Source organism: Scatophagus argus, chromosome 2, assembly GCF_020382885.2.
Source record: "Scatophagus argus isolate fScaArg1 chromosome 2, fScaArg1.pri, whole genome shotgun sequence".
NCBI classification, from domain to species: domain Eukaryota; kingdom Metazoa; phylum Chordata; class Actinopteri; family Scatophagidae; genus Scatophagus; species Scatophagus argus.
The window spans coordinates 20121682-20149082 of record NC_058494.1 but is presented as its reverse complement, the minus strand read 5'-3'; the positions used below and the strand labels follow the sequence as shown (position 1 = coordinate 20149082).

At 40.3% G+C, this 27401-nt stretch overlaps 1 protein-coding gene across 2 annotated transcripts; it reads right to left on the bottom strand.

Annotated features, from left to right (window-relative positions):
* Nucleotides 1-11323: 11323 nt before the first annotated feature.
* On the bottom strand, nt 11324-27357 carry papss1 (3'-phosphoadenosine 5'-phosphosulfate synthase 1). Of its 2 annotated transcripts, XM_046416715.1 has the most exons (12): nt 27124-27357; nt 26184-26298; nt 25812-26047; nt 25008-25146; nt 24146-24264; nt 23655-23768; nt 23343-23454; nt 20318-20523; nt 17788-17923; nt 17180-17448; nt 15853-16082; nt 11324-12505 (listed from the first exon to the last, which is right to left on the bottom strand). In XM_046416715.1, the coding sequence occupies exons 1-12, from the start codon at nt 27181-27183 to the stop codon at nt 12367-12369; spliced, it is 1875 nt and encodes a 624-aa protein (XP_046272671.1). In that variant the 5' UTR covers nt 27184-27357; the 3' UTR covers nt 11324-12366. The 2 variants fall into 2 exon arrangements, with proteins under 2 accessions (XP_046272671.1, XP_046272681.1); XM_046416725.1 differs by lacking the exon at nt 27124-27357 and having other exon boundaries at nt 26141-26282.
* Nucleotides 27358-27401: the final 44 nt, after the last annotated feature.

Below are 27401 nucleotides of genomic sequence, written 5' to 3'. Positions count from 1 at the left end.
ATTCATATTTGTTTGGCATAAAACACCTGATACATTATGATATGATATGACTTTTCTAGTACTGTAAGTTCATTTTGTATCGCCGCTCATGACTCATGCAGTGATTTTGGAGAGCATGTCATGAATATTATCTCTATTCTCTTAAACTCCCTTATTACCCAGATACAGTTTCATGAGGCTTCACCTGAATATTTCTAAGGTTAAAGCTGAGACAAGGCTGAACAATGCTTTAGTCAGAATTGTACTAGAAAATGGGCTGAATGGAAATGTATTGAAAACACCACAGCCCAAACAAGAAGCTTTTTGAGCGGGTTGTTACAGCAAAAAATAAACCATGTTCCTGGGAAAGAATCACAAACTCTGAATGCTTTTTCTTTTTGTCTGTTTACACTCCGTATGATATTACTGCTTATGTGTACTTACAGAACATGAAAGCCAGCAGAGATGGTGTCTACTATCCCCAGGCTAATGCAGGATAATATTTTAATGTTGAGGTTCAGGCTGAAAGAGCAAACTGAGCCTCAGGCAAAAAACAACCACACAGAGCTGGATAAATGCTTGACTTTTTAGAGAATAGTAAACAAAATTTGTATTTCTAGGTATTAACTACACATTGATGTATAGCTAAATTAATTGGAAGGCAGTTTACTACAACAGACTTTGTTTGATTTTTAAAAACCACAGTGAGTATGGGAAAACACAGAGCCATTTAGGATGAGCTTGGGTCAGGTTCAAGCAAGCAGTTTAATGCGTTAGCATGCAGTGAAATGTGATAGTTTTTCAGACGTACATTGCATATGATTATTGTTTAAACAGCTTTTTGGTGACTACATTTCATATTTAACCCTGATTTCTATTCTAGCATGAAGATATTTATTATTTTTTAATTAATTCCTTTTTAAAGAAACATGCACAACACCAAATATAAATTGCCAGATGTCTGTTGTGTAGATTACTTGCACATATCACCATTAAAATAACACTTTTGCTAGAACAGGTTGATTAATATGCCTACCTTACCTTGGAGCTAAGAAATTATACACAAATACTTCTGTATATGCATGACATTTACTTGTAGCAAAGTATTTCTACACTGTAGTATAGGTACTTTACTGTAAGTAACACAATATCTGAATACTTCTTTCACCTCTGCAAAAATGTCTCCAATAAGTTGCTGTGTAACACTAAAAACTTCATAAGATGACATGCCTTTTCTCACATTAACTTTTTGTCTTCTCTTCCAGTACTTATTTACCCCCCGAGTTCTGGCGTCTGTCAGCGGACTCCAGTCAGTAAGACCGTCGGTAGGACATCAAAGAAGCGTGCTGACGCTGTGCTGACAGGGAGCAGTAACTACACCGAGTATATCTTGCTCGAAAATACTGCTCCTGCACGTCAGTTTTTGAGCTGAAGGTGTGCCAGCTGTGAGCATTTAACTAGTCACGCTCATTGGTGTAGCCTGATTAAAAAAGACAGACAGTAGAGAGCATAGAGAAAACTATGTACACACAAAAGAGACAAATTAGATTTACGTTAACTTGATATGTATGCAACGGTCATTTGTCTACTTTTATGTATTCGTCAAGTGTTAACTCAGGATTAGTGTCAGTGGCACAAAAATCGGTCACTTTGAAATGGCAATTGTTTCAGGGCTTGTATTTAAACACACTCAAGAACAGATCTGAAAAGCCACCATTTTCTCCGTCCTGGTTTTAAATTAAATCACAAGGTATAGTGTTAATTTTCAATCCCTGCATGGTTCACTTTGATTCAGCTTTGGAGCTAGCAAACTGACATTAACTAACATACTGTCCCAGCCAACATTAGCCTGAAAACCAGACTCCCTCTCCCTCTCTCTCTCTCTCTCTCTCTCGATCTCCTTTTTCCTTTTGTTACCACAAACTGAACACTTTTTATTAGAAAAACCAAGCCAGTGTGGCTTGTTAGCAAATTTACCACAAGTTAATAAAGCCAATTTCCCTGTAACACTGAGTAGGGTTAGCAAAAACGACTTAGAGTTAACTGAGCAGCAGAGTGGTCAGAGTGGTGTGTCTTCAAGTGTATCTTCACTTGTATTCTTTCCACTTAATCTGTTGCCACTGGGCTCCTCTCTCTCCCTTTACTGCAGTACATGGTGCTTTACTTTCTGCTGACTAATAAATAAAGTGTGTTCGTAGTTCTTTTCTTTTTCATGATCAAACCCTTTTTTGCACTGAAACCATCATGCTGTTGTCATTAACTTGCTGGTGGTTTGGGACAGCACAAGGATCTCTTAACAAGTCACATCAATATGCCCACGTCAGTCAATCAATGACAGGGATGCAATGTTTTATTTTGACAGACAGACTAGATGCACAGCTGGGAGAAAATATCCACTCTAAGTATGCATTTTTTGAATGTCCGACAGACCACAACTAACATTTCGCTCTTCCCAGTTTTTATTATGAAAGATCCATTTTCCTCTCATCAACATCTTAGCCAAGGAAATAAGGTTGTTGACAAACACATTAACGCTGTCACAGAGGAGAATGTGTATTTCATTATTCTGACACAACATACAGTGATATAAGTATTTTTGACTTAAATGGAGACAAAAAAATCTTTCGTAAAATAGTTTTGAACGTTTTAAAACGAAACTGTGCTCTGAGCTCAGCAGTGAAACAGGAACATGATTCTCCTCTCCCGTACTCATGTGGTAACAGGCAAAGACAGAATTGATCTGTGAACAATGCTAAATCCTGGCCCTGGAGATGTCGAGAGTACTTATGTTGAACACCAGTGTTCACTTGCAGAAGGCAACAAAACCGTCTTGAGGTGGATCATTACATGTTGGCATCTGAACATACCACATCATAAAGTAATGACCTCCCTCGGGATACACATTTGATACTGTTAGTGGGTGCATATTTCTTTCTCTGTGTACCGAGGGTGTTTTTCAATAAGAAATGTTGTGGAAATGTTGCTCAATTCAGTGCAAGGCTGGAGTTCATTCTGAAATCATATTCAGTCTTGTTTTCCGTCAGAGTAAGTTCTTTTAGAGATATACTGGCAAAGGTTTACTCTGTCATCTTATTTTGAGACACGGCTTCTGGTCAGGGTTTAGTGCTCCTGTAGCCTTTATTAGAGGCTGTGGAAGTCCAAAAAGCACTGTTCAGTCCTAAATACACACCGAACATTTTATCTCAAACTAATGCATATGGAATTAGTTTTCAAATTCCTGCAAGTATTACCATTCTTGACTTTTGGCTCAACTCCCAGTTGACATGGTTGAATCCCGGTCATATTTTTGACATTAGATCAACGTACTTCTCATTTTGTGGCTTTATAGTGACTGAATGAGAAATATGTGGGAAATTATTTTGAGTTCTCAGCATGAAGAAGCCATCATCCCGCTATGGATCATTTTTAATTAAGTTGTCACTGTCTGGTGAGACAAATTAATAAAACAGTCTCACCTCATGTAGTGGCCGATCTAAAGCTTACTCAGCTATCACACGGCCCTCGTCAGCGGACTGAGCTGAACTTATTCAGTTCCCATGGAAATGTAGATGCTTTAAATTTTACATGATTTGTAGCATCATAAGCGGCAACACACATGCAAGGCCAGTGATGCACGTCTGTAAACCCACACAGGGTCCACCACTGTACCTTGCAGCATGGCACCTAAACTACTTCTGCTATTTGCATGGCGCTTGTGTTGTGTGGTACGGACTTTGACGTTGCTGCACTTGAGATTTCTCTTCCACGCTGGCCAAATTGTCAGGCTTCATGGGCTTTTCGGCCTACAAATATGTTTTTAAATACTTCAGACAAAATATACTATCGTGATAACGTTTATGTTATATGTTCAGCTCCAGAATGCTGATTTTCAACGGGAAGACAATGATCAGCTTTCTCTCTCAACCTCTTTGCCTTAAAGAAAAAAAAAGCATCCTAACACCACTGGAACTGTTAGGTCTCACATCATTAAAGGTTTTATGGTTGTAAATACAGAATTTTTGGAATTTCTGTCACCATATTTTTGGATAACCACACTGAGGTTTCACCGTGGCCTGAGTCCCAGAGGCAGAGGTTCAAGATATTCCAGGAAGTCACAGTGTAGTATGACAGGAATTATAATTACAAAATTTTATCTCTGTATGCACGCAGCACTTGGAATTCAGACATGTTTGTTTCCTGTTGAGGGGAGGCTACAAAGGACATCATTTTTGCGTGAAGCACATGAAAGGCCATGTGGCAAGTGGGGGGTTAATTGTGTAGCCCCTACTATTCAGGGACCAAAATGAGTCACACAGCCTGTTGTTAGTCCAGATTGCTGCTGTTTTCCAGAGTCCATAATGAACAATTCCCTGTAGTCACGTCTCAGGTTCTGCTCATTTATTTATTTGTGCTTAGAGACATAAGGATAAAAGGAAAGAGGAGGCAGAGGAGGAGGCAGAGAGAGGTCTGGTTCAATTACAGAACACCCTGTTTCGTTAGCACATACAGACTTAAGTGATCTGCTGCTAAGTGGCTGCACACTGGTAGCTGAGCTGCAAAGTGCATTGTGAATAAGAAATATAAAGGCTGCATTTAATCAGGCTATTTATCCTTTCACTGGTGCTCCCACATGCTGTAGGCCTCTGTGTCGGTTCTTGTGTACGCACCGGCTTCTCCTGTTCCAAGCATTGTTTCCAGAGGGAAGGATAAGGCCCTGAGTAATTACTGCAATTTATGATCAAAGCTAGAACAATGTCCAAGACAAATACAATCGTGGCATCGGATAGCAGTACATCTGATGATACGGGGGAACTTGAGATTGCCTGAGTGAGCTGCGCCAGGGAGAGGCTGAAACCGCATCACTGCACTTTTTTGCAGGCAAAAGCGGGTGGAAGTCAATCACAGGTACTCATTATGTCTTCTTGTATGAGTCGATCTCTTGAACTCAGAGTGAACTGCAGCATATGATGTGCAATTCACAGAGTGTACGCTATATATGGACAAAAGAAATGGGACATGTGACAAAGTTGGAAGCATAGCATTGTCCAAAATGTCTTGGTGTGGTGAAGAATTGAGATTTCCCTTCACTGAAAGTAAGATGCTGAGCCAAACCCTCAAAAACAACTCCATACCACACCTGAATTCAATAATAAAGAGGTGTGCCCAAATACCTTTGTCTATATAGTGTATGTCAAAGTGTAGAAAGTATGGGAACTGCTGATCTGGGTTTGGACAAATTCAATCTATTGAAAGTCAGTGCTCATTTTGAGCTATGAAGCTAGGACATGGGGGAGATCACAACTGTTTTTACTCCATATAACAGCACATATCAGCTTGTGCAATAATGTCACGCTACACTAAAGAGTAAACTGATGTGCCAGTACTGCGTACCTGTGAATACCAGCCCACTTTGACCACTGGAAAACATTCAGTATTCCAAATGAGCACCAGATGCTGCGTAGCCAATTCATCTGCACTGAAGTACACTTGGATAGCGCTGGGCATTGTGATTCATCTGCTCAGAAGCTCCCTCACATTTGATCCACTCTCATCTCAATTGTTTTCAAAAGGACAAACAACTGACCTCGAAATTTTATTGTCCCCTCTCAAAATAGGGCGGTTATTTTAAGTTTGCCTTCGCCCACATGAGTCGGACAAAATAATTACCTCAACATTATAATTAAATCTTCTTTATTGTGTGAACCCTATTTGCCCAAGTGCTGTGTGAAAAGCTTGTTTTGATGCACAAGATGAAACTGTAAAACAGTAGTTCACCCAAACTCTCCTCATGTCAGGCAAAACTTCACTGTCATCTGACTACTAAACATATGGCAGGATAGCCTTAATAGCTACATGTGTCCCATTGTCAGAAGGATGTGAAGTTCTGAGGGGACATCATCCAGCTGACTTTTTAAAGTGTCCAACACTGATTGATAATGTGACACGAGATGACCGACAGCTGAGTCAGATGGGTGTGTGGGCAGGATTTTGATGCTGTGGCTGTCGCTGCCTCATCACTATTTGTCAGACTCTGGCTCCAAATGATGTCACCAGCGTAAGATGGCAGCACTCGTATCCACAAAGTGGAGATGCATAGTCCATGTTTATACATGTCAGTTAAACCAACAATAACTTCTGGGACCTTCTATCAGATCTTTAAGATTGGTAGACTGTAAGATTCCCTGCTACCTACATGATAATTACAACGACTAAATGGTTTCTTCCACTGTGATTAGTTATTATTCAATAGTTAATCACGCTGAAAACTGACTGCAGTTAAATGTGCTCTACATACGTACTGAATAATGCATTTTTTCATACGTGTTTTATGCCAGGAGGATTTCTAAGTAATGAACTTTTTCCCTTTTTTTTTTTTTTTGTTTTGTTTTGTTTTGTTTTTGCCCATTTTCTCAGCGACATTACAGGCTCACTGCCTTTCTCACATGTCAAATCTCCTTTCTCCATACACTGGTTTCTATATTTTTATATACTGAAATCTGTTAAGCCTTTGGTTTTGCTCTGCTACTTTGTACTTGTACTGTTTTAGGCCAGCAATGCTCTCCTTCCATTGAATTGCATGTCTGAAAACACACGGTGTACATAACATCAGAAGGGGGGAAAAAAACCCACTGGCACCTAGCAGAAACATGCTGCCTGTTGTAGACTATCCAAGTTCAATAAACCATTGAAATCAAATAGGAATTGGCTTGACTAACAAAATAAGGAGGACTCATGCTGAAGGGGCTGACATAAGTTTAATCAATTTAAAATGTATCCAAAATACACTTAGGGCACAACAGAAAGTTACTCCAATATTCAGTCTAATCATGTCTGATCCAATGTTTGTTAAAACTTAAACACTCTGTCCCAAAGACAGTAAACAGAGTAGCTAAGATGACAGGTTTGATGACATTTCATCTCTTGACACAATCAAGAGACAAAACCATTGAACCACTTTATCATAATGAATTTGGGACACAGGTTGAAATAGAGGAATACGGCCCTGTTACACTGACTCCCATGCAAAGAACTGTAACTGCAGTATTATCACAAAGTCTGAATCTGCCATCAACAACCATGAAGCAGCACGTGTGCTAATGTGTTCCAAGCTGCTCTGTCACACAGAATAAAGATGCTTTAGACATTTCAGTAACATGTATTTAAAGAAACAATCATTTTATGTAGCTGTTTTATGTGCTTCAAATACTTCTTCCTCAGACTGCAAATGCTGACACCAATGAACCTGCTGAACCCTCTGGATATTCAAAAAAAAAAAAAAAGTCAGAGCCAGGTTTTTGCTGTGGGGCAAATTGTTTTGGTATTATGAAAAAAGTTTTAAAAAAGGAGGGTCTTCAGATGCAAAAAATAAAATAATTTGACAGAAAGTTGAGAAAATATGATGAGATGATACAACTGCTTTTTGGCCGTTGCTGTTTGTCTGATATAAGTCTCTATAATTATGTGGTCAGAAAGTTGGGCCGCTAAGTGTTTTGCTTTTTGAACTACTCTGTATTTGCACTTTTAGAAGCAAATAATGCACTTTTTTCTCTCTCACCTTTGTTATAGTTACTTGTTTTTAGATTAGGATTTAAAACACAATGCACAAGTTTGTAATATGTGACGCATTATTATAGATCAAAATGCCTTCATGTAAAAATAGCTCCACGTCAATGAAGGGAATTTTATTTCTACATGTTATTGATAACTCAGTATCTGTTTATCAGTTTTCTGCTTAATGAGCTATCTTTCACTTTTGATACTTTGCACTTTAATACATTTAGACACAAAGTTTTGGATGCAAGACTTTAACTCATCAATGGAGTATTTCTTAAAGTATATAAACTGTATGTTTTGTTACTTTTATTGAAATACCATAAACCATACATGCTTGATTGACTTCCTCTAATTCTAAATTAGGACAGACGTTCTACCTAATTAGTGCCTGATCCCTCTGATGGTGTATACAACATTGTCCATCACAACAGAAAGCTCTTCTTCTTCTTCAACATAAGGTACTTGTGGAGTTGCTCATGGTTTAGTTCCAGACCCCCTAATGTTTTCTTCCAGCTGGATACATACTCAGAAAAGGCCTCCATAAAACACACACAGTTTGTTCACATCCCTTCAGTTTTGCCTCCTCTGGCACCAAGTTTTCCACTAAGTCAGTGATTTCAACAATTTTTTCTACTTGTCACAATAGCCAAAAAAAAGAATAAAAACAGTGAAATTAAAAAACATCTTAACTTACTGTCCTGTCAAGCCTGCTGTAATTTATTTCAGTTGACAGTGTAGGCACCTGTCAGTCCTCCCTGCTGGTGACATGTACAGGTATACTGTTTCCTCTGTCTCAGCTGCTGCACCCTGTACTGCAGGTGGGACTCTCTCTGAGGAGGGTCATGCAAGCTGTGGAGGAGGATGCTCTAGGCTGACAGCCCTCCTTTTGTGTCTGACAGTGTATCTGTAACTGACAGTGTATCCTGGAATCCTTTTTTTCCCAGACTCCTCCAAGGTTGTGAAACAGATGCTTTCCTTTGATGTACACATGAACCATCATTTGATGAATGATCTTTCTGCCTCTGTTTTATCTCTTCATACTGAGCTTCTGGCTCCTGAGGTAATCTTCCCTGGGCTGTCTAGTCTCATTCTGACATGGTGCACTGACAAGAGAATCATAAAGCAGAAGGATTTATCAGGCTCTGGTAATCTTGTAGTAATGGGTGTCTCCTGAATACTATATCAAAGGCCTGTGTGAGCAAGAAGTGCAACATACACGATGGTGGCATTACTAATGATTTGTAGCTATTTTCTGGCCACCATCATGTACTGTACATAAACGTCAAACTCTTCAAAACACCCATACACACACACACATTCACACACTAATGGCAGAGGCTGCCATTCAAGGCGCTCATCAGGGGCAATGCAGCTGTCCCTCCAAAGCACGCCACAATATTCCTTTACTCAGCCATTCACACGTACACTCAGTCACTAAAACAAAACTTCAGCTGTTAGTTGGATCTAAATCATTAGTAATAAGATAAGCAGCATCACATATTTGGATATCATCACAATCTAATCTAACTGAATTTCTTCTTTGTCTGCTCAGTGTATTTCAGGATGAAACGGTCCCTTAAGAAGATATGAGTACAGTATGTTGTTCACTATATATATATATCAGTACCTTCTAAAAAAAACACCTGGGAGTTTTTACTGGAGCACCTGAAACAATATATGAGATAAAGCTCCCTCCATAGTCATCATTTAAATCCAGATGATCATACAAAATCATTACTGCAGATGAGCGCTGACTCTGTCCCACGCACTCAGAGCATCACTGAGGAACGCAGTTTTCCTTGAATTTTAAACATGCCCTGTATCACTGTATTGCATTTTGCAAAGTAAAGCCTGTTTTTATCATGACTGGCTTTGAATGAAACTCAAACCAGATGGAAGGAAATTGCGCATAAGTGCAGCTGGAGTCCATGTAAGAGCAAAAACCTTTTGGTGGTATGGGATGAGACAGCGATGATGTCACTACATGTATGATGTTGCATGAATGCAGAGTAGCGTATGCACGGGGGAGAAAGGCTACACTGGTGACATTTAAAATGGCTCTTGTGATTAAGGCAACTTGTTATTTCCATCTCTTTTAACTGCATCTCTTAAATGTCAACACTTTATACGTTTCGTAAAGTCTTAATTTCAAAGGATGTTTCTTAGAGCTGTGTTAATAGATGGCAGGTATACATAAGATGGAGGCAGTATTCTGAGCTAATAAACACTACGAGTTACGCACCACCAGGAAATTACTTGGTAGACACATATAGCTGTTAAAAGCAGTACAAAGATAATTTTAATTGAAAGAGCAGCTAAAGTCTTAATGACTTTAACCCCAAGTTTTAATATCATAAACATTATTCTGTAATTAACAACTTCACAGTAAGATAGAAAAAGAAAGTGTTTAAGAAAGACTTTATGAACTGATTGTATCAACCGAGAGGTTTAAAATGATTTGTTGGTATATTTAAAACTAATGAAATTCTGCAAATCTATGAAAATCCATATATGATTACAAGAGTGCATTAAGCATCTTTTTACCATTTTTAGCACATAAGGAAAGTATTCTCCAAAAACATATGTGTATCTCTACTGATAACATCTGCACAACTAAGTACTATTCCACTTCTTTTATTCACTCTGATTGCAAACTGTTAAGTCTGGCACTATGCTCAGGATCCTTTAAAGAAAAAAAGCCTCACAGAAATATTTTTCAGTTTTATTGCCTGTGACTAAATGTTGTTTATGGCTGATCAAATTCTGTACAACAGCCGTTTGAGCTGAAACGAGACGGTGCAGGTGAGTGAAGGTATGCGTTTTGTGAACAGTAGTCAGAAGGCTGCGAATTCTTTTAGCATTTTCAACTGTTTTCTCTGGCAGAACGCCACACTGTAGCAACACTCTGAGGGATGAATGGTCTCTGACAAGATCTGATTAAGGGGCGAACAAGCTGAAAAAGACACGAAACTAAAAATACAAGTAAAACAAGTAAGATAATATCAAGAGGTTTATGGATACACATGGTAACAGGCACCTGCATTACCCCCAGACAGGAAAAAAACATCAGAAATCACAAGGCCACCTCTCAAAGAATCATTTTCATCATTTTCTGTGTGAAATAAGAGAGTTCTTCTTTTGAAGTTGCACTGCTTGATTAACATTTGAGATTGAATAAGATCTGGCAAAAGGTAGAAAACAAAAATTGCTGCTGGCAGGTCTTTTCGTTGCATCTTGGAGCTTGATGATATGGAAGTATCCAGGGTATTTCTAAGAGAGCCACTCTTCTCGCTCTGGATTTAACCCTGTGTGCTCCACTTTCACTACGCCGCTGCATCTGGGAGCCAGCTGCAGCTCTTTGTATACAGTGTGCGAGCGTGTCTGAGTCTGATTAGGGTCACTAGAGGGTCTGTCTCATTCAATATACAGCTGATTGACCAACTGGGAGGTCACAAAAGTTCCAATAGGCAGGGCTTAGGAAATCATAGGAATTGAACGTTGAAGAGCGCACTCTTCATAGAGATGACAAAACGCACTTTAAACAAGTCCGTCAGAGAGACATGAAGAGATTTAAAGAACCTGAGTTGTCACAGACAAAAGATGATGACATCTCATCAATGTAAGTTAGTTTCTAAAACCCACGAAACTCGTCGTTGTCACTTGAAATTAAGCTGAGAATATGTTAAAACTCTTTGGTGTGCTGTAAAAGAAAAGAAAACGCACACAAACATAACATGACACTGTGTGTATCAAACCCAAAGATCACAGAAAGAGAAAAGTAAACAAATTGTTCTTTTTGCTAAAAATGGTTTATTGGACAAGAAGATTACAAATCTGATCCCGTGATGGTAACCATCAACCATTTGTTTATACAGGCCAACTCTTAAAAATGAATTACCACATGGAAAATATTAGCAAACCCATTGGGGGGGGGGGGTGAAAATGTAACAAAATATCAAGACTGCTGAGAGACAAGCAACAAAACTATATGTACCACACAGTTATAAAGAGAAAAAAATACAGAATTAGGACAGAATAAATAGACTAAATAACAAAAAAAAAGTTAAAAGCTTTTCCTATGGGTTTAGGAAGGTTAGGGTCGCATATCCCAATAAAAACATCTTAAATGCCGATGTGTGTTGCAGGCCATATCTGGATCATTTCATCAAGACAAGCTGGACAAGAAGCACGCGTGTGTGTGTGTGTGTGTGTGTGTGTGTGTCTGTGGCCTAATTCAAACAAGATACCATGTGAATTCACTTTCTGAAGACCAAGGCACTCCACTTTTACATTAAATACTTGTGTACACCAAATTCTGAGTAATTACCACTGCCACTTGCAAGCACACAGTACAAAGCATCTTTTGGCTCTTCAGCAGTGAGTTACATGAACTCTAGCAGGTGCAGTAACTTTTTAAATTTGGACATCACAAATACTTCATTTGCGCCTATTTAAGTACTGGTCAACAGTACTTTCAGTACAGGTCATTCATCCTGAACTTTTTTTGTTTTTGTTCTTTTTTTTTTAAATATACAGTTACAAACATTTACCGTGGAAAAACATTTTTTTCTCGTTCTCTTACCTCTGACCTCTCCTAAGTTTCACCGTCAGTAAGATAAGAAGTAAGTAAGATTAGTAACTTTAAGTACATAGTTAGAACACAAACATGAAAAGACTAAAAACAACTGAGACTGTGAGTGTACAGGTCAAGCCAGATGTGGTTTTTGATAGTAGATGAGTGGTCCCCACATTTGTCATTTTTTTTTCCAGAGGAAACAAATGTGTTTCCATGATTTTTTTCTCTTTTTTTTCTTTTCATCTGAGCCTTAACCTTTAGGCCTTCTCCAGTGACTTATAGTATTCTTTCAGTACGTCCCAAGCCTTCGGCGCCATGAAGCCATCAGGAGGATTCTCTCCCTCACGAGCCATCTTACGCATACGTGTGCCTGAGATGAAATCATAATCTTGATGGCTGAAAGAAAGAAAGAAAAAAAAAGGAGGTTTGAGTAACCAACATACTTTAAATGAGTATGAAATAAAAAAAAGATGCTAATCAACAGCACAGAAAATATGAGCCAACAATAACTGCCTGCTGCTTTGGAATCAAGAGCGAGCGCATGGAGGAGTAGGAGCAGGCCGGTTAACATTTCTGCAAACGTGATCCAAAGTAAACCCAAACCAAAATCGATGCTGATCTTCTAAAATATACCCAGATCAGCCTAAGACGTTTCTACATCCTACCCCGTGAAATGAGACACGATGACTGCTCTGCTCTGACATTTCTGGCAGCTGATTCATTCCTAATTCCTCCCAAATCGCTCTGTGGCCGGAGAGACACTGTGACAATCCAGTAAGCAGCAGCACGCCACTGCAATGATGGTTGCAAAGTGAATCAAGTTTCAGCGTTCAAGAATTCTTCAAATTCAGTGAGTCGGATGTATAATTTATAAGTCTTGGTTTAAGATGCTTTATGGGTCATTGCTGTCTGCCACAGACTCCTTATTTTCTACTACCAGTAGGAGTAGGTAGGATTTTTTAAAATCCTACACGCAATCCTTCAAGTAAAATGTTCCAGTAACAATTAAGTATTTGGGAGCACATGTTTCCTGTTTGCTTGAGCTTTGTTTTGGATATTTAATTGTTTTTAACAATTCAAACCTTCGCAGCAGATGATACAACCGGTAAAACAAACACCTCAACAACAGTGAATTTACCTTCTTTATGTCTAAGCGATCTGCTTGAGTGCCTGGAATACACTTTTGTTTTTTTAAATGCTGCTTCCTACCCATAGCTGAAAGCATGTTTTTCCATGTTGAATATCTGACACTGGATACTGTGGTATCATTGATCAATTGCTATTTAATGCAATACTGTCCGACCTTAATATATCTGTTAAAAAAAAAGGGGCTGCAACTAATAATTATCAAATAATCTGTAGATTATTATCGATTAATTATTTCATTGTTTCTTCTATAAAATAAATGAAAATAGTGACAAATGTCCATCCCAGTTGCTCAAAGTCCAAGGTTGATGTCTTAAAATGTCTTGTTCTGTAGGTCCAAAACCCAAAGAAAATTAGTTTAACGTGATGTAGAACAGAAAGAGAGCAGGAAACCTCCATATTTGACAGACTGATACCAGCAATCTCTGCCATTTTTTTAATGACTAATCCATCCATTTTCTATACCGCTTATCCGTCAGGGTCACGGGGGAGCTGGAGATTATGCCAGCTGACTACGGACGAGAGGCGGGGTTCAGCCTGGACTGGTCGCCAGTCAATCGCAGGGCCAACACACAAAGACAGACAACCACACACTCTCACCAGAGCAGCCAGTTAACCTAATGTGCATGTTTTTGGTACTGTGGGAGGAAGCCGGAGTACCCGGAGAAAACCCACGCAGGCACAGGGAGAACATGCAAACTCCACATAGAAGGGCCCAGACCGGGATTCGAACCTGGAACCCTCTTGCTATGAGGCGACCACTGCACCACCAACCATCAAAACAGTTGGAGATTCTTTTTCTGTTGCAGCTACACTGCAAATTAATGTATTAAATACAAACAAATTCTAACAGAACTACTTTATTAAATGAAACCCTGACTGCTAGTTTAGACTGGATTATCACTTAAGTGTATCACACGCTGCTGTCAAACATCCTCGCCACCAAGTTGTCTGACTGCACGAAGGAATGTGGCTGCTAAGCCAAAGCCACACTTCTAATTAAATACTGTGAAGAAGATTCTTCACAATAATCACATTATATATTACAATTTTCAAACATTCTCTCTCTCTCTCTCTCTCTGCACGGCAACTCGTTCAGAAAAGATAGGAACAACTTCGTTTTGAAGAGGGAATTCGAGGACGGCCTTCGTCTCAGACCGATGCAGCGCGCAGAGCTGGCACGAGTTCACGGCTTCAATAGCCTCGTCCATTACTGTCAGGGATAATCGAGACAGGTTTAGACATCGTGTTAGCATGACATTCGCACTTATCTTACATTACATTCAACGAGGGTCAAACCCCTGCTGTTCGCTTTAACGTGACAGAGCTCATCACGATACCCTGATACAAAGAGAAACCGTGAAGAAGACCCAACAGTTCACATGGCGTGAGGTAAAGGGGTTCCAAGCAAATTCTTCCAAGAACATTTTCATACAGTGTCAAATTAGAAACAGCTTGCTTGTGATCTGAGCCATTAAACTTTAGAGACAGACTGAGGGGTTTTGCTGGTGATTAGGATAACCATTTATATTCCTACTGAAATTTGACAAGACGCTGTCAGCACGCATGAGAGAATGGAATGCCATAAATCTAACTAAGTGACGGCTACAGACTTTGGAAATCCAGTCACTGCGTTGCATTTTCTCCCCAGCTTTAGTCTTAACATTATATCAAGCCATTGTGTCGGTGAGACTCTTGCTGCATAGTGTGCTTCATTAAAGAAGGGATTTTACATATTATAGAAATGTCACGTCAAATCAGATAAAAGCTTGTTTTCATACAACTTACAAAGCACTTTCTTCTGGCACATACTTTAACGTTATTGTATAGTTTTACAGATACATGAAGAAGGTGACATTCAGCAAACAGATTGCAGTGTTTCAAGATCAGAGAGCGGGAAACTGTTTTTTTTTTTGTTTATTTTTACATGATGGTCATATTTTAAAACACACTATTTTAAGCAGCACTTAAAGTACTAGATGTCCCTGATCAACATTTTGCTTTGGACTTTACGTCATAAATATGCATCATGGAAAACAAAGAAACATTTTGATTAGTCTGGCCATATTTAGGTTCCCAGCCAAACTCTCAGCTTCAGTTGCATAACCTGATGGCGGAGGCTGCATCGAACTGGGACGGGAGGCAGCGAGATTGCATGATTTTTGTTAGTCATCATGTGCAGTGTCCGTAGACAGACTTTAATTAATGGCAAAGCTTTGTAGTTTCTGAGCAACAACAAAGCTCATACTAACCCATAAAACCAGTATGGGAAAGAAAAACAATTGCTGTTATGCTTGGCTTGGCGTTTTACTGTAGACAGAAGAGAAGAGGAAAGGAAATGGATGAAAGGATTTTTTTTTTTGTAAGAAGACAAGCGTAATGAGTAATTAATTAAGAGAATGTATTTTCTGTTTAGGCTGCTGGTTTTAATTGGGCTAAATGAGAGGTAGCCCATTATTCTGGCCTAACTCTACAAATAAGCTATTTAAATTAGTGTGAGTGAGTACTGCTGCTTTGACTCAAAACCATAACTGTACTTTAAAGACCAGATTACGGTGGGGAAAAAAAACGAAATGATAACATAAGGAACCACTCACTTTTTGGGCTCGTAAAAGTCCATTGCTCTTTTGACCTTGTTGTAAGCGGCGACTTTAAAGGGTACGATCTCCAGGGTGATGAGTCCTGGAGCCATGGTGAGGACCTTGGCCCCGTGAGTGGGTTCGTACAGGTCCTTTCCGGTCTCAGGGTGGGGCATGCCCGCGGGGTCACGGCCCACAATGTAGAAGTTGGCTCCGGCCACCATTCGAGCTCTGCAATGCCACTGAACCTGTGGACAGAAGAGAAAAGAGAAAGTCATTAAGGGAGAAACATTAAAAAGACAAATTTAGAAACCCTAAGTATGGAATTTATTTTCTTTGTAAGACTATGAAGATAAATGACATTTTATTGCACACTTACAAAAATTAATATCCAGTCATTACTGCCCGGTCTTATAATTCTGTTAGTCTCCAAGCACTAAGTGATATTTGATGTATAAGCATTTAATGATCAACTCTGTCTTTCTGCTGTGGCTGATTTTACAGAAGGTTACATTTTTCATACAATGCAGACTACTTTTCATATACTGGTTCATCGCATTTTCCTTTAACATTGTTTGGAACCTGCTTTCTATGGTTAAACTACAACTCAAAATTATTACCTAAAAAATTAGCCAGCCTCCAATACCCAGTGGCTTTGGGAATTTGAATTCATCACAAGAACTAAAGCTCTTTCTCCTTTCGTCATTATCAGTAATTGCTAAATGTTCACATCACTCCTTGACAGTTACTAATACTGTTGTCATTTGGTTCCTGCTCGTGTAGTTTGCATATTTCAGGATATAAAATGTTGTCCTTAATAAAAACAAGTGGGAGTTGCAGGCTTTCAGTTTGTTGCTAATGACAATGCTGTCAAAATGAGCAGCTGAGCCGTAGTTTTGATATCTGAGTGGCTGACACACAAAGGGTACATGTTGCTGTTTAAGGGTAAATGAGAACAATGATACTAAAGCTGGCTCTCTAAACCTTCCGTTCAGACTAACAAAGTCAATAAAGTCACTGCCTGACATCCAACAGCCTCAATCTGCTCTCAATAATTTGTGCTGTTGTTTTCCTATTATCATAAGTGAATGATTAAAAGAATCCCAGCTACACAGCCACGCTCGGTCACACGAGGTGGTTTGTGTACAGCGTGGAAACACTAAACAGAACTCCTCAGAACAATTGTAAATCCCCTTTCCTGCCGCTTTTCACACTCAAAAAAAGAAAAGACACCAAACGTCTGCTGTCATCACTCTGTGCTGCAGTCACATTTTATGTTGCTAGTCAGCTTTGAGGAAAAACAATGGCATGTAACCGCAAATACAACATTCTTGATGATCATCACCTCAGTTGGCCCGGCATACATCATGGGTGAAGGAAAGATAGCTACGATGGTAGAGTCTGGATTCAGGACGCCCTCCTCCAGCACCGCAGCGTGTTGCTTCATTCGCCACGGCAGCGGCACGTCGTCATCCTTGGTCCAACCTCCCAGTGGGTGGAGCAGCAGAACGGGCCTGCGGTAGCCCCGCTCGATGAGACGCTTGTGGGTGTCCTGCATCAGAAGGGCATGGCCGTTGTGGACCGGATTGCGGAGCTGGAAGGCAAATACAGCATCTACGTAGAGAGAAGGAGGGAGGGAAGGGAACGGCTTTGTTAAACTGCGACCAAATACATCTGAACGCATCTGTACAAAACAAACAAAAGGCCGCAATGTACCCAGAGATAATCAAGCAACTGAGTGCCCAACCACTGAAACCGTATACAGCAAAGGACTGAATCACACCAGAGTTCTCTCCTGTGACTTCCTTACTCTGTCACCCTCACTTTCATCCCAAAGACTGAACAAAGTTTATAAATACTGTCACTCCACTGTGTCTCAAAGTCTTTGGTTCAAGATCACATCACCGTTTCATAGACAGAAATAAACACGCAGCAGCAGAACTTGGCTCACACCTGCATTCATTTCTTTAAACTTCTGTTTGAGCTCAGTGGGCGTCAGTCGGTACTGATCCAGTCCATCGTTCCAGTAGATCCTGTCCAGAACCTGCAGGTCTCCTCCGACCAGCCAGTCCCCACTTTCCATCACCATCTGAAATAGGAGTCACAGTGATTATGACAGGGAACACAACTTAAACATAATCCAGACTTAAGACATTGTGGTCCATAAAAACTGCGCTTGAACCAGGCCAATGTGAATTCTAATAGTTATTACCCAGTTGCAATGGGGACACATCAGCACAAATCACAGCCACAAAACTCATTCTGAGTCTTCTGTACTTGGCCACATCATCTTCCTTAATTTCAATAACAGAGCAGAGAAAGAAATATCTGAGTGTATTCCAAAATATAACCTGGTGGCGAGCTCATGATCACATCGGAGAGAAATTTTCCCCTCAGGAGATTAATCCAACAATGTCACAGAAATGCTCGAGCTGCAGGCAAACGCTGCTATTGTTTGAGGCAATAACTGCCTGCCTCTTATGAGAGTGTAGCTACAGTTACTGAAAACACAGGCCTGTAAGATGTTAATGTGATACAAAGTGACAATTCTGTACAGGCTCGGTGGTTAAAAAGAAGAACAGCTCAGCGAACTGTAAGCAAAAGGCCACAAATGAAACCAGAAGTTTGTAGGCATCGCAAAAAGTTGATCTGGACGTTGATAAAAAGATGTTATTTATTTCATTGACATGTCATTTATCATGGTGGAAAAAAAAAAAAGAAAACTCTTTGATATCCATACTTCGCAAACAGACTGATTTCAGCCTGATCTGGCAAACTATACATAAAAATCAGAAAACTGTCAGCAGCTGAGGCGTCTACGTGATGTGATCAATAACCACTTGGCTCCGTCATGAGAAGCTTTCAGGATCATGTCGTGATTTGTTTTCCACACTCCAATTAATCCAACCTGTCCTCTGTTGGCCTGAGAACAGTCTTATTCTTGGAGAAAATGGACAGCATAGACAAAGCTGCAATTTATTTTCCGAACATAAGTGAATGTCTGCATGGATACATCAAAAGGGGCATGCCTACACGTACACCCATGCTCTAGACAGTTGTTTGGCCATTATAAACACCACAGGTCTTCACATGTGAAAAGGGCCCAAGCCAAATAAACAGCCACCACACCACAGTTTCCGACTCGGGGGCTCCTGTCTGAGTGGCGGACAGCTAAACAGGAAGCAGTGGATTAACTATGTGTAACATGGGGCAGGTTGTTTCTGCTTGGAAAGGGACAGGACAAAGAGTTGGAGCTACCAGCGCAGAGGTGTGTTGACAGACTGGCTCCAGCATGGGGAGTTAAAACATATACTTATGTATACATGCACACTCTTTAACGAGTGGCACCTTAATCACGGCAAGCTGAGCACACACGGTCAGCTGTGACTGCTTAGAGTTGATAAAGAATGACAGTGGTGGGAATACAGAGTGCTCGGCGTGTGTTTAAAGCCAGCGCTGAGGCCATCAAGTGCTGATACTGGAGAGTCATGGTGCCAGTTTATGAAACAGCAGGTTTTCCAAGTCAGATTGAAGCATGAGGTGAGATAACAAAGATATCTAATAAAACTATAAATGTCGACCAACTGCACTGAAATAGTGAGACAGCTGTGGGCTGCTGTTCCACTCAATCTCCACTCAGGATTTTTAGCAACACAGAGCTTTAAAATGAGCCACTCAGGTTTGCAGTAAGTCTGACCCCAGGGAGTGAAATCACCTGCCAACAATTAGCCAACCAACTGCACTAATCCTGAAAACAATAGGATTTAAAATAAGCATCTTTTAAAAAGCATCCTTGCACTCTCAACCCACTCAGATGGGTTTATAAAAATGGCAGCAGGACAAATATCTTTATCTGTGACGCCAGGCCGTTAAGTTTTCCAGCTACAAGATAATGCCACTTGCCACAGGGTGTGCACCATAATTTCAGGACGTTATCTTGCCATTGGGTCTACCTGAGCCCCACGGCAGTTGATGGGAGACAGATGGAAACAATTCACGGGTATATTTGGAGAAGGGTTGGGCAAGCGGAAAGGTGGAAGCTGGCTGAGATCCCACAGCCTGTTGAGCCGTGCAGCACATTCTCAAACACATTTGGTGGAGGCTGAGCGAGAGACTCAGCATCCAAATATAACACCTGCAAAATGAGGGTGGACCAAAAAGATCAAGTGATTACACTGGGCGTCCTGACAGACTGTGAGAAAAGCTCCACTCCTCCATCTATTCAGTTTTTCCATAAGCAATGTGAAAAAGCCAACTCGGATCTGCGTTCCATCAGCACCGAATCCCGGGAGGCAGTTTGCTTTCACATGCAGAGTGTTTATCACACAATATATCCAGAGGGACGTCTGCAGTGCTTCTTCTCAGAAACTTCCCCAGGGTTGAACTTTCAGGATTGTATATTCCAACATATTAGTCTATATGGGGATATCAGTTTTCAGAGAAGCAAAAGTGTGACCCTGAACGTGTCATCTCAGACATTCACCTTGATGTAGGGGTGATCCTTGCAGGTGGTGCCCCACTGGCGAGCACATCGCTCTTCTTTGCGGTGTTCATAAAACTCTGGGTTGCGCAGGATGGCCACTCGTCTGCCCTCGTAAACCAGGGCCATAGCTGTCACGCCATCTAAACGCTCTTTATCTGCAGTAGATACCGGCAGCACCACAGGCACCGACAGGTTGATGACGCCGCCTAGAACAAAAGGAAGTCCAGACACATTTTTATGGGACGAAAGGCATATTTACAGAAAATACATCACGGCCGCAGTTAACCATTATGTTCATTATCAGCTGGTCATTTGCTTGAATAAGCAACGTTTTTTCTTTTTGCTTAAAAAAAACAGTGAAAAATTGCATATTGTTATATAATGTGAGATATTTTCATATTTGCTTATTTTGTCTGGCCTGTAGTCTAAAACCCAAAGACATTTAGTTTGCCATCAAATATAATTTAGGGATATCAGATTATATAAACATTCACCATTTACGGTTCATTTACCATAAGCAGGACAAAAAAAAAAAGTATAAAATCCTCACATTTAAGAAGGTAAAACCAGGAAATGTTGGTATTTTTCCAGCAAAAATGACAGCAAGTGACATTAATTATTGTTACCAATTAATTTCTGCCAATGAACAAATGAACGTCAGCTCTAAAATACACGGAAATGTCGTACGTCTCGTGATATTATTCATTGCTTCAGTTCAAAGAACATTAAAACATTGTGAGTGGGCCTCCCTTTCGACTATATAATGCATTTACAAGTTGCCAACACTGTACACAGTCCTGCCACCTTTTTGGGGCTTTTCCACTGGTCAGCTGTTGGTGGCAGTAACACAGCAAGAAGAGAAGAAGTAGCGATTGAGATGACAAGCTAGCAGACACGCATGTAAACACTGCATGATTTTAAATATTTTTTTTTTAAAAAAAGTTCACTGTTGAAGAAAAATGTATTTAGCACAATTGTTAAACCCCAAGGATGGACACTGTGAACATTAACTTTGGTTATAAGAAAACTCCGCAGGTCACCTTTAATATCACGTAACGATCGAGGGGAAACGATGCGCAGGATCCCATTGCAAAGCGATGGGACACTGAGAACAGACATCCGACATAAAGCAGGTTAAAATGTTCAAAGGTTACGTATCAACAAAGCAGCCCCACTGTTCTAATTAAGTTTCCATGCTGTACCCCTTCAGGCTAAATGTGGAATATACAGCAAAACCACAGGCTACAGTGAGTCTTCAAGGCTGCAATTTAAGAAGCTTGTGGAGAAAAATCCCCTCTTAAGCTAAGCTGGAGCTTGACCCTTTCTCATTTTATGATCTGGGGCTGTGTAGTGACAGCGCTCTGTTGGCGGGTTCATTTTGCCGTCCAGGTTGATGAAAACATTTTGGCCCGGCACGCTTTTCACATCACATCAGATCAAATGCAGTGGAAACCGGACACACACACAAACCAACTGTTACTGCCCCCACCCCCCTTGGACCCTCTTGTCGTCCCCTCTGTCACAGTGTAGAGCCTACAGCTGGTTCCAATAAAACATACGCAGCCACAAGTGTGTCCAAGCGAGAGAGAGAGAGAGAGAGAGACCCACAAGTTTGACTTTGGGTCTGTTTATTTTTGCAGACTATTTGATTAGTTGAACAGGCCATTTTCTGCTTCACAATCAGTTTTAGTGCTGAAACGCAGGCGATCAATACATTCGTTGTGATTATTTCACCGTCAAATCCCTGGAAGGAAGTGAAAGTGGACAAATGGCGGTGTGTGGTGTCAATCAATACACAGGCCTCTTCCTCTGTCCCACATCCCTCCGGACAAACAGGAAAAGCGGAATCAAGACTTTCCACATCAATATATATTTTTGCCTCTGTCTTGTCCAGCTCAGTTTCTCAGGCCTGCTGTCTTTTGAGGGAAAGAACTTAAATAATCTATGATTTTAGTTCAAAGTTGTAAGAATGTGACGGTTTTATCCTTCAGTGATGACAGAGGTTGTGATATATACCTGTCAAAATCTTAAAATGAAATACAAACTATGTTAACTTCCAATTTATTTTTTGTATTTTTCATCTCACTGTGCGTATGGTACAAAATATTTGGCATAACAAAACACAACTGAGGTCTGAGTCTTCTTATGGGCAATAAAAATAAATTGACTTTTTCTTGGAATTTCAAACAATACATGAGAAATTGCTGTAATTACACAAAGAGGCTCCACAGCCAATATGATATTCGTTTTCTAAAAAGTGCCAAAAAAGCCACAGCATTCTTGAGACTCGGGTGCAAACGGGCTTACGTGACCAACATGATAAACATCATCATCATCATTTTTAAACCTCTGCATCTAAATCAATTCCTGATTATATCAATGTGGCATTCTGCCAGCTAAACAAGCTGCACATCACTGCTGGATAATGGAGCCCTTCTTAAGACTCTCAACACGTCCAACAGTGAAAAATATGCATTGGAGTTTACAGACACACGCAGGGAGTGCTTGTTAATCTAATTTAATGCTCCATTTAATCTGAGTGCGGAGTTTTTATTGGAAAGTATAAAAAATTGTGTAACAGAAAGAGTTATAGTTGACAGACATTTCAACGGACAAAATAAATGTCAAATGATAGATACTTAAATTATAATAAACCAGAGGCTGAAGGCTGGCTTAGAGCCAACAGATAAACTTTAAAAAGACACATTCAATGAGAGCACATCTTCATGCTCACAGTGCTGAATTTTTAGTTTATATGTCATATATATATATATATATGTGTGTATATATATGACATACAGTGGTGGTGGCAACACTACATTATTTTCAAATGTAACATTTAAGTTCTATTGTAAGAAATGCACACCGAAGACCTGAATGAAAGCCAGCAGCTATTTCTGAGTAATTCATTTTGTGAGCACTCATCTCCATCTAGTGCCTTTTCTCAAGCACAGCAACACTGATTTGTTCCGATATGAACCTAAGAGTTCAAAATAAATAAATAAATAAAATACAAGCCTCTTACCATCCAGCAGACAGTCAAAATGAAGACACTGCAAATACTCTCTCTCTCTCATAAAGCCATTCAAAGGAGTGGCCCAGCCTTCAGCCAGTACCTGCACCCACTGCATGTCCACCTGAGGGTTATAAACAATCACATACAGCAGGTTACATATTCAGCAATTTCTCATATACAAAGTTGAAATGAAAAGAAATACAGGTAAAGATATCAGTGGACAACTATCCTCTACATATAGAGAACATATTAAGTTATCAATAGCTTCATTAACATTTCTCAAAATTAATAAAAGAAAATCATAAAAATCATATTCATCACCTTCCCAATCTGGACAGCAGGCAGAGTCTCTGCATCAGCCTTAGCCAGGTCCAGTTTATTCTCCTGGACGTACAATTCTTTCACTTCATAAGACGCATCAACTGGAACTATATCCTGCAGAGTCATGAGGATGTGAAATTAATACTTAAAATAAATCAGTTACAAAGCATCCTGCACAATCAAAACATTGATACAGGTTTCTGCTCCCTAAAGACATTTAAATGATTCAAAGATGAAGAGAAAACAATATTCATACAAATATGCCCCATATTTGTATGAATATTGTTTTCTCTTCATACAAATATGGGACGTCACTGCCCCCTAGTGGCCAACAGAAGAATGACGGCACATTTTATGTTGTGCTCGAGCTGCGTCTATGATCGTCGCACCAATGTCCCTTTAAAGAGGACACAACCAATAAAAACAACATACAGCTGATTCCATACACATATATAAAAAATGTTACAGCAGGATATTTTGCTCCTCCTCACCCTCTCTTGAAGCAGGTCAACAAGCTGTTGTATGCACTCATTCACACTGCAGGAATCGGTCTTCAGCACCAGCTCTGGAGCCTCTGGCTTCTCATACTCTGAGTCAATTCCAGTGAAACCTGATAAAACAAAGAGGATTAAATGAGCTCTGGGTTTTATCCCCTATTCAAAATACACAATTCCTAATCAACGTAAAAAAAAAAGCTTTCCATCATTTCCTTTACTGGATGGATTTAAGGACTGTATGGAATAGATATGTTTAAACTACAGCACTTTTAACTAAATATACCAATATCAATCAATATCAATAGTCACACAAGCATGATTAAACACCTAATTTATCACAAAAAGCAACCGTTACATGAGTGGGTTAGTGGCAGGCAGGAAACAGCCACCGATTAGAAAATAGTGATGATGATAAATCTTGAATTGGTCAGGGCTGAATTCCATCTCACTGAAAAACAAGCACATAAGACAGGCCAACCTGCTCTACAGAAATTAAACAAAACTCAAAAGACTGAGAAAAGACCAGCACAAAGCAATAAGAGACACTTCCTGTGACAGTGACGCATCAGCTTTACTGTCACTGTTGTTTCATTAATGTGGAATCTGACATGACAAGCACCAGTGCCAACAGAAAGTGTGGGGGAATTATGGTAATTACATGTGACAGACAGCTTGCACTCGCCCTCGGTTTTGCAATTTGAGTCTCTTTAAGATCAAAAGGTACAGACTTCTAAGTAACAGAAGTCACTGTAAATGAGTCCAAGTATGAACCCTGACTATCTCGATCACAGAACAGATACAAGGATCCAGGCCTCAGACCTGCGCATAAACTGAACGGTATTAAACGATACTCCACCTCTTATCTCTCCCGCCCTGGCTCTCTTGTACAGCCCCTTAACATCCCTCTGCTCGCAGACGTCCAACGGAGCGTCCACAAACACCTCAAAGAAAGGCAGTCCCGCGGCCTCGTGGATCTTCCTGGCATTGAGGCGATCCTGACAGATAAGAATCAAATATACAATATGAAGAAGCACAGACTTCAAATGAAATTTAAAAGAGTACAAGAAAAAAAGTACAGAGAAAACACAAATACTCTGCTTATCACGCATCAGACATCTTCACAGTTTGTTGCACTGCACATTGTAGAATCGGTAACAATAATCGGTTACCTTTCATAGTAAGGTTTTACTATCTTATTTCCATTTGGTTTGTCTTTATTCAAAATTAACATTGATAAAGTCACTAAAATAAAAACTCAAAATACTGAGGGTGCTGGCCAGAATATATAAAATCCTGCTTTCAAAATATCTACGTCATCATGCTCAAGCACAAACAAATCTATCATTATCCTCAGTTTCAACAGTATAATGATGATGCACATTTGCCCGATCAGTGACACAAGCGTTACGAACCCAAAATCTACAAGTGATCCAAAAGACTGCTGTAAAATCTCTTAGCCCCGATGTCCTCTCAGCCTAGAATAAAACTGCCCAAACTGTTACGACACACCACACTTTATTCAAACATGGTTAAATAAAGATTATACAACAAGGCGGCAGACTAATTTACTACCCTATCAGTGCGGTCCAGCCACGATTGTCACCGTCGTCGTCAGTTTCTCGCATTCAACTGCTGATGTATTCTTTGTAGAGTCACTCACCCTGCTGTAGGGAGAGATGAAGCTGGCGATGCAGACCAGCCCAGCATCAGCAAAAAGCCGCGCCACCTCAGCAATGCGCCTAATGTTCTCTTCACGGTCCTCTGGGCTGAAGCCTAGGTTTTTATTCAGCCCCTGACGGATGTTGTCTCCATCCAAAGTGTAGCAGGGGATGCCGTGACACACCAGGTACTCCTCCAGAGCCATACTCACCGTGGTCTTCCCTGCACCGGACAAACCTTGGCAGCAGAGAAAACAGCATTATATTATTTTTTTTAAAAAAAGCTCTGAGATTACACACAGGTACAGAAGGGCAAAATGGACACACTGACCTTTGCTTTTGTAAATCAAAGCTGCTGGCATCTCATAACCTACCACTCAGCCAAACGGTGCATCCTCTGAACCCTCCTCTTGTGCCCACCACCTGCCCTCGCTTGTTTCGGCTGACGTGATGAGCTTGATAGGTGACATTAGTCGCACGTTGCATTCCCTGAAATCAAACGCATTTGAGGTCAGTTGAGCCAGTCCAACTGTACAAGTTCATAATAGGATAACATGAACAGACCAAGCCTCACAAACTTAAGCTGAACACGGTAGAAAACACCTTAACAGTGGCTGTAAAATTCCTACAAATTTACAGGCTGTTCTATATTATGAGGAAAGCTTGAAACATGTATGTAGAGATGAATGTGACATTATCTGCTAAGCTATTTATTATTTTCTCATTTAGCCAGCTCTTCACGAAACGCATCACATCCTACGATGAAATTTCTGGCTTTCATCCTTAAAATAACGATTGAAACAATCATAATGAAACCGACCAGTTGTTTAAGCCCTGTGTGTTTGACTGCTGTCAGCTGGTTTGTCCAAGCAAGCAATTTTTAATTATTTTTTAATATTTTTATCCCTGAAAAGTGGAACAATCTCAGTTCAGAATTAGCGTTACGGTGTGTTTTTAAACATCAGTCAAACAGGCATTTGTGCAAGCAGCGATAGGTTTTATAAACATTATTGTGCTGACACCGATGCTGGAAGAATGAAAGGTAACGTTACCACAGCTGCAAGGGTACTAACCAAACACTTGCTTCCCCTCCATTAACTGCATTAGCTGCTGACTGATTAGCCACTTTTTTTTCCCCAGCCACGCTAGCAGCCACGGCGTTACATGTCACGTAACGTTAGGGCCATCTTCACTATCAAGCTGTGTGATGTTAATCACGCTTAACTAGCTAGCCGTCTAACCGGCTGGCCAGTTAGCATGTGGACAGAATTGATGGCGCGTTAAATTAACCCAACTTGGCAAAAGAAAACTCACCCAGCTCTCAGCAGCGTTACTTAGCTTCTGTTTCTTGTGCGAGCTGCCACACGTCTCCATGACTTGGTAGCAGTCAGCGTCCGCTTGAACCGGCCTGTTGTTTTAAAACACACAAGAAAAACAACGAACCGCTCGGCTCTTTGTTTGCTAGTGGTATCTCTTGGTTTCTGATTTTTTTTGGCACAGGTATCTCCACTGAATGGAAGAGCCCGGAGCAGAGGAACCTGGCTGGCACAGCAACCAGGAAGAGCTTTCCCCCAGCGCCCACGTCACCAGCG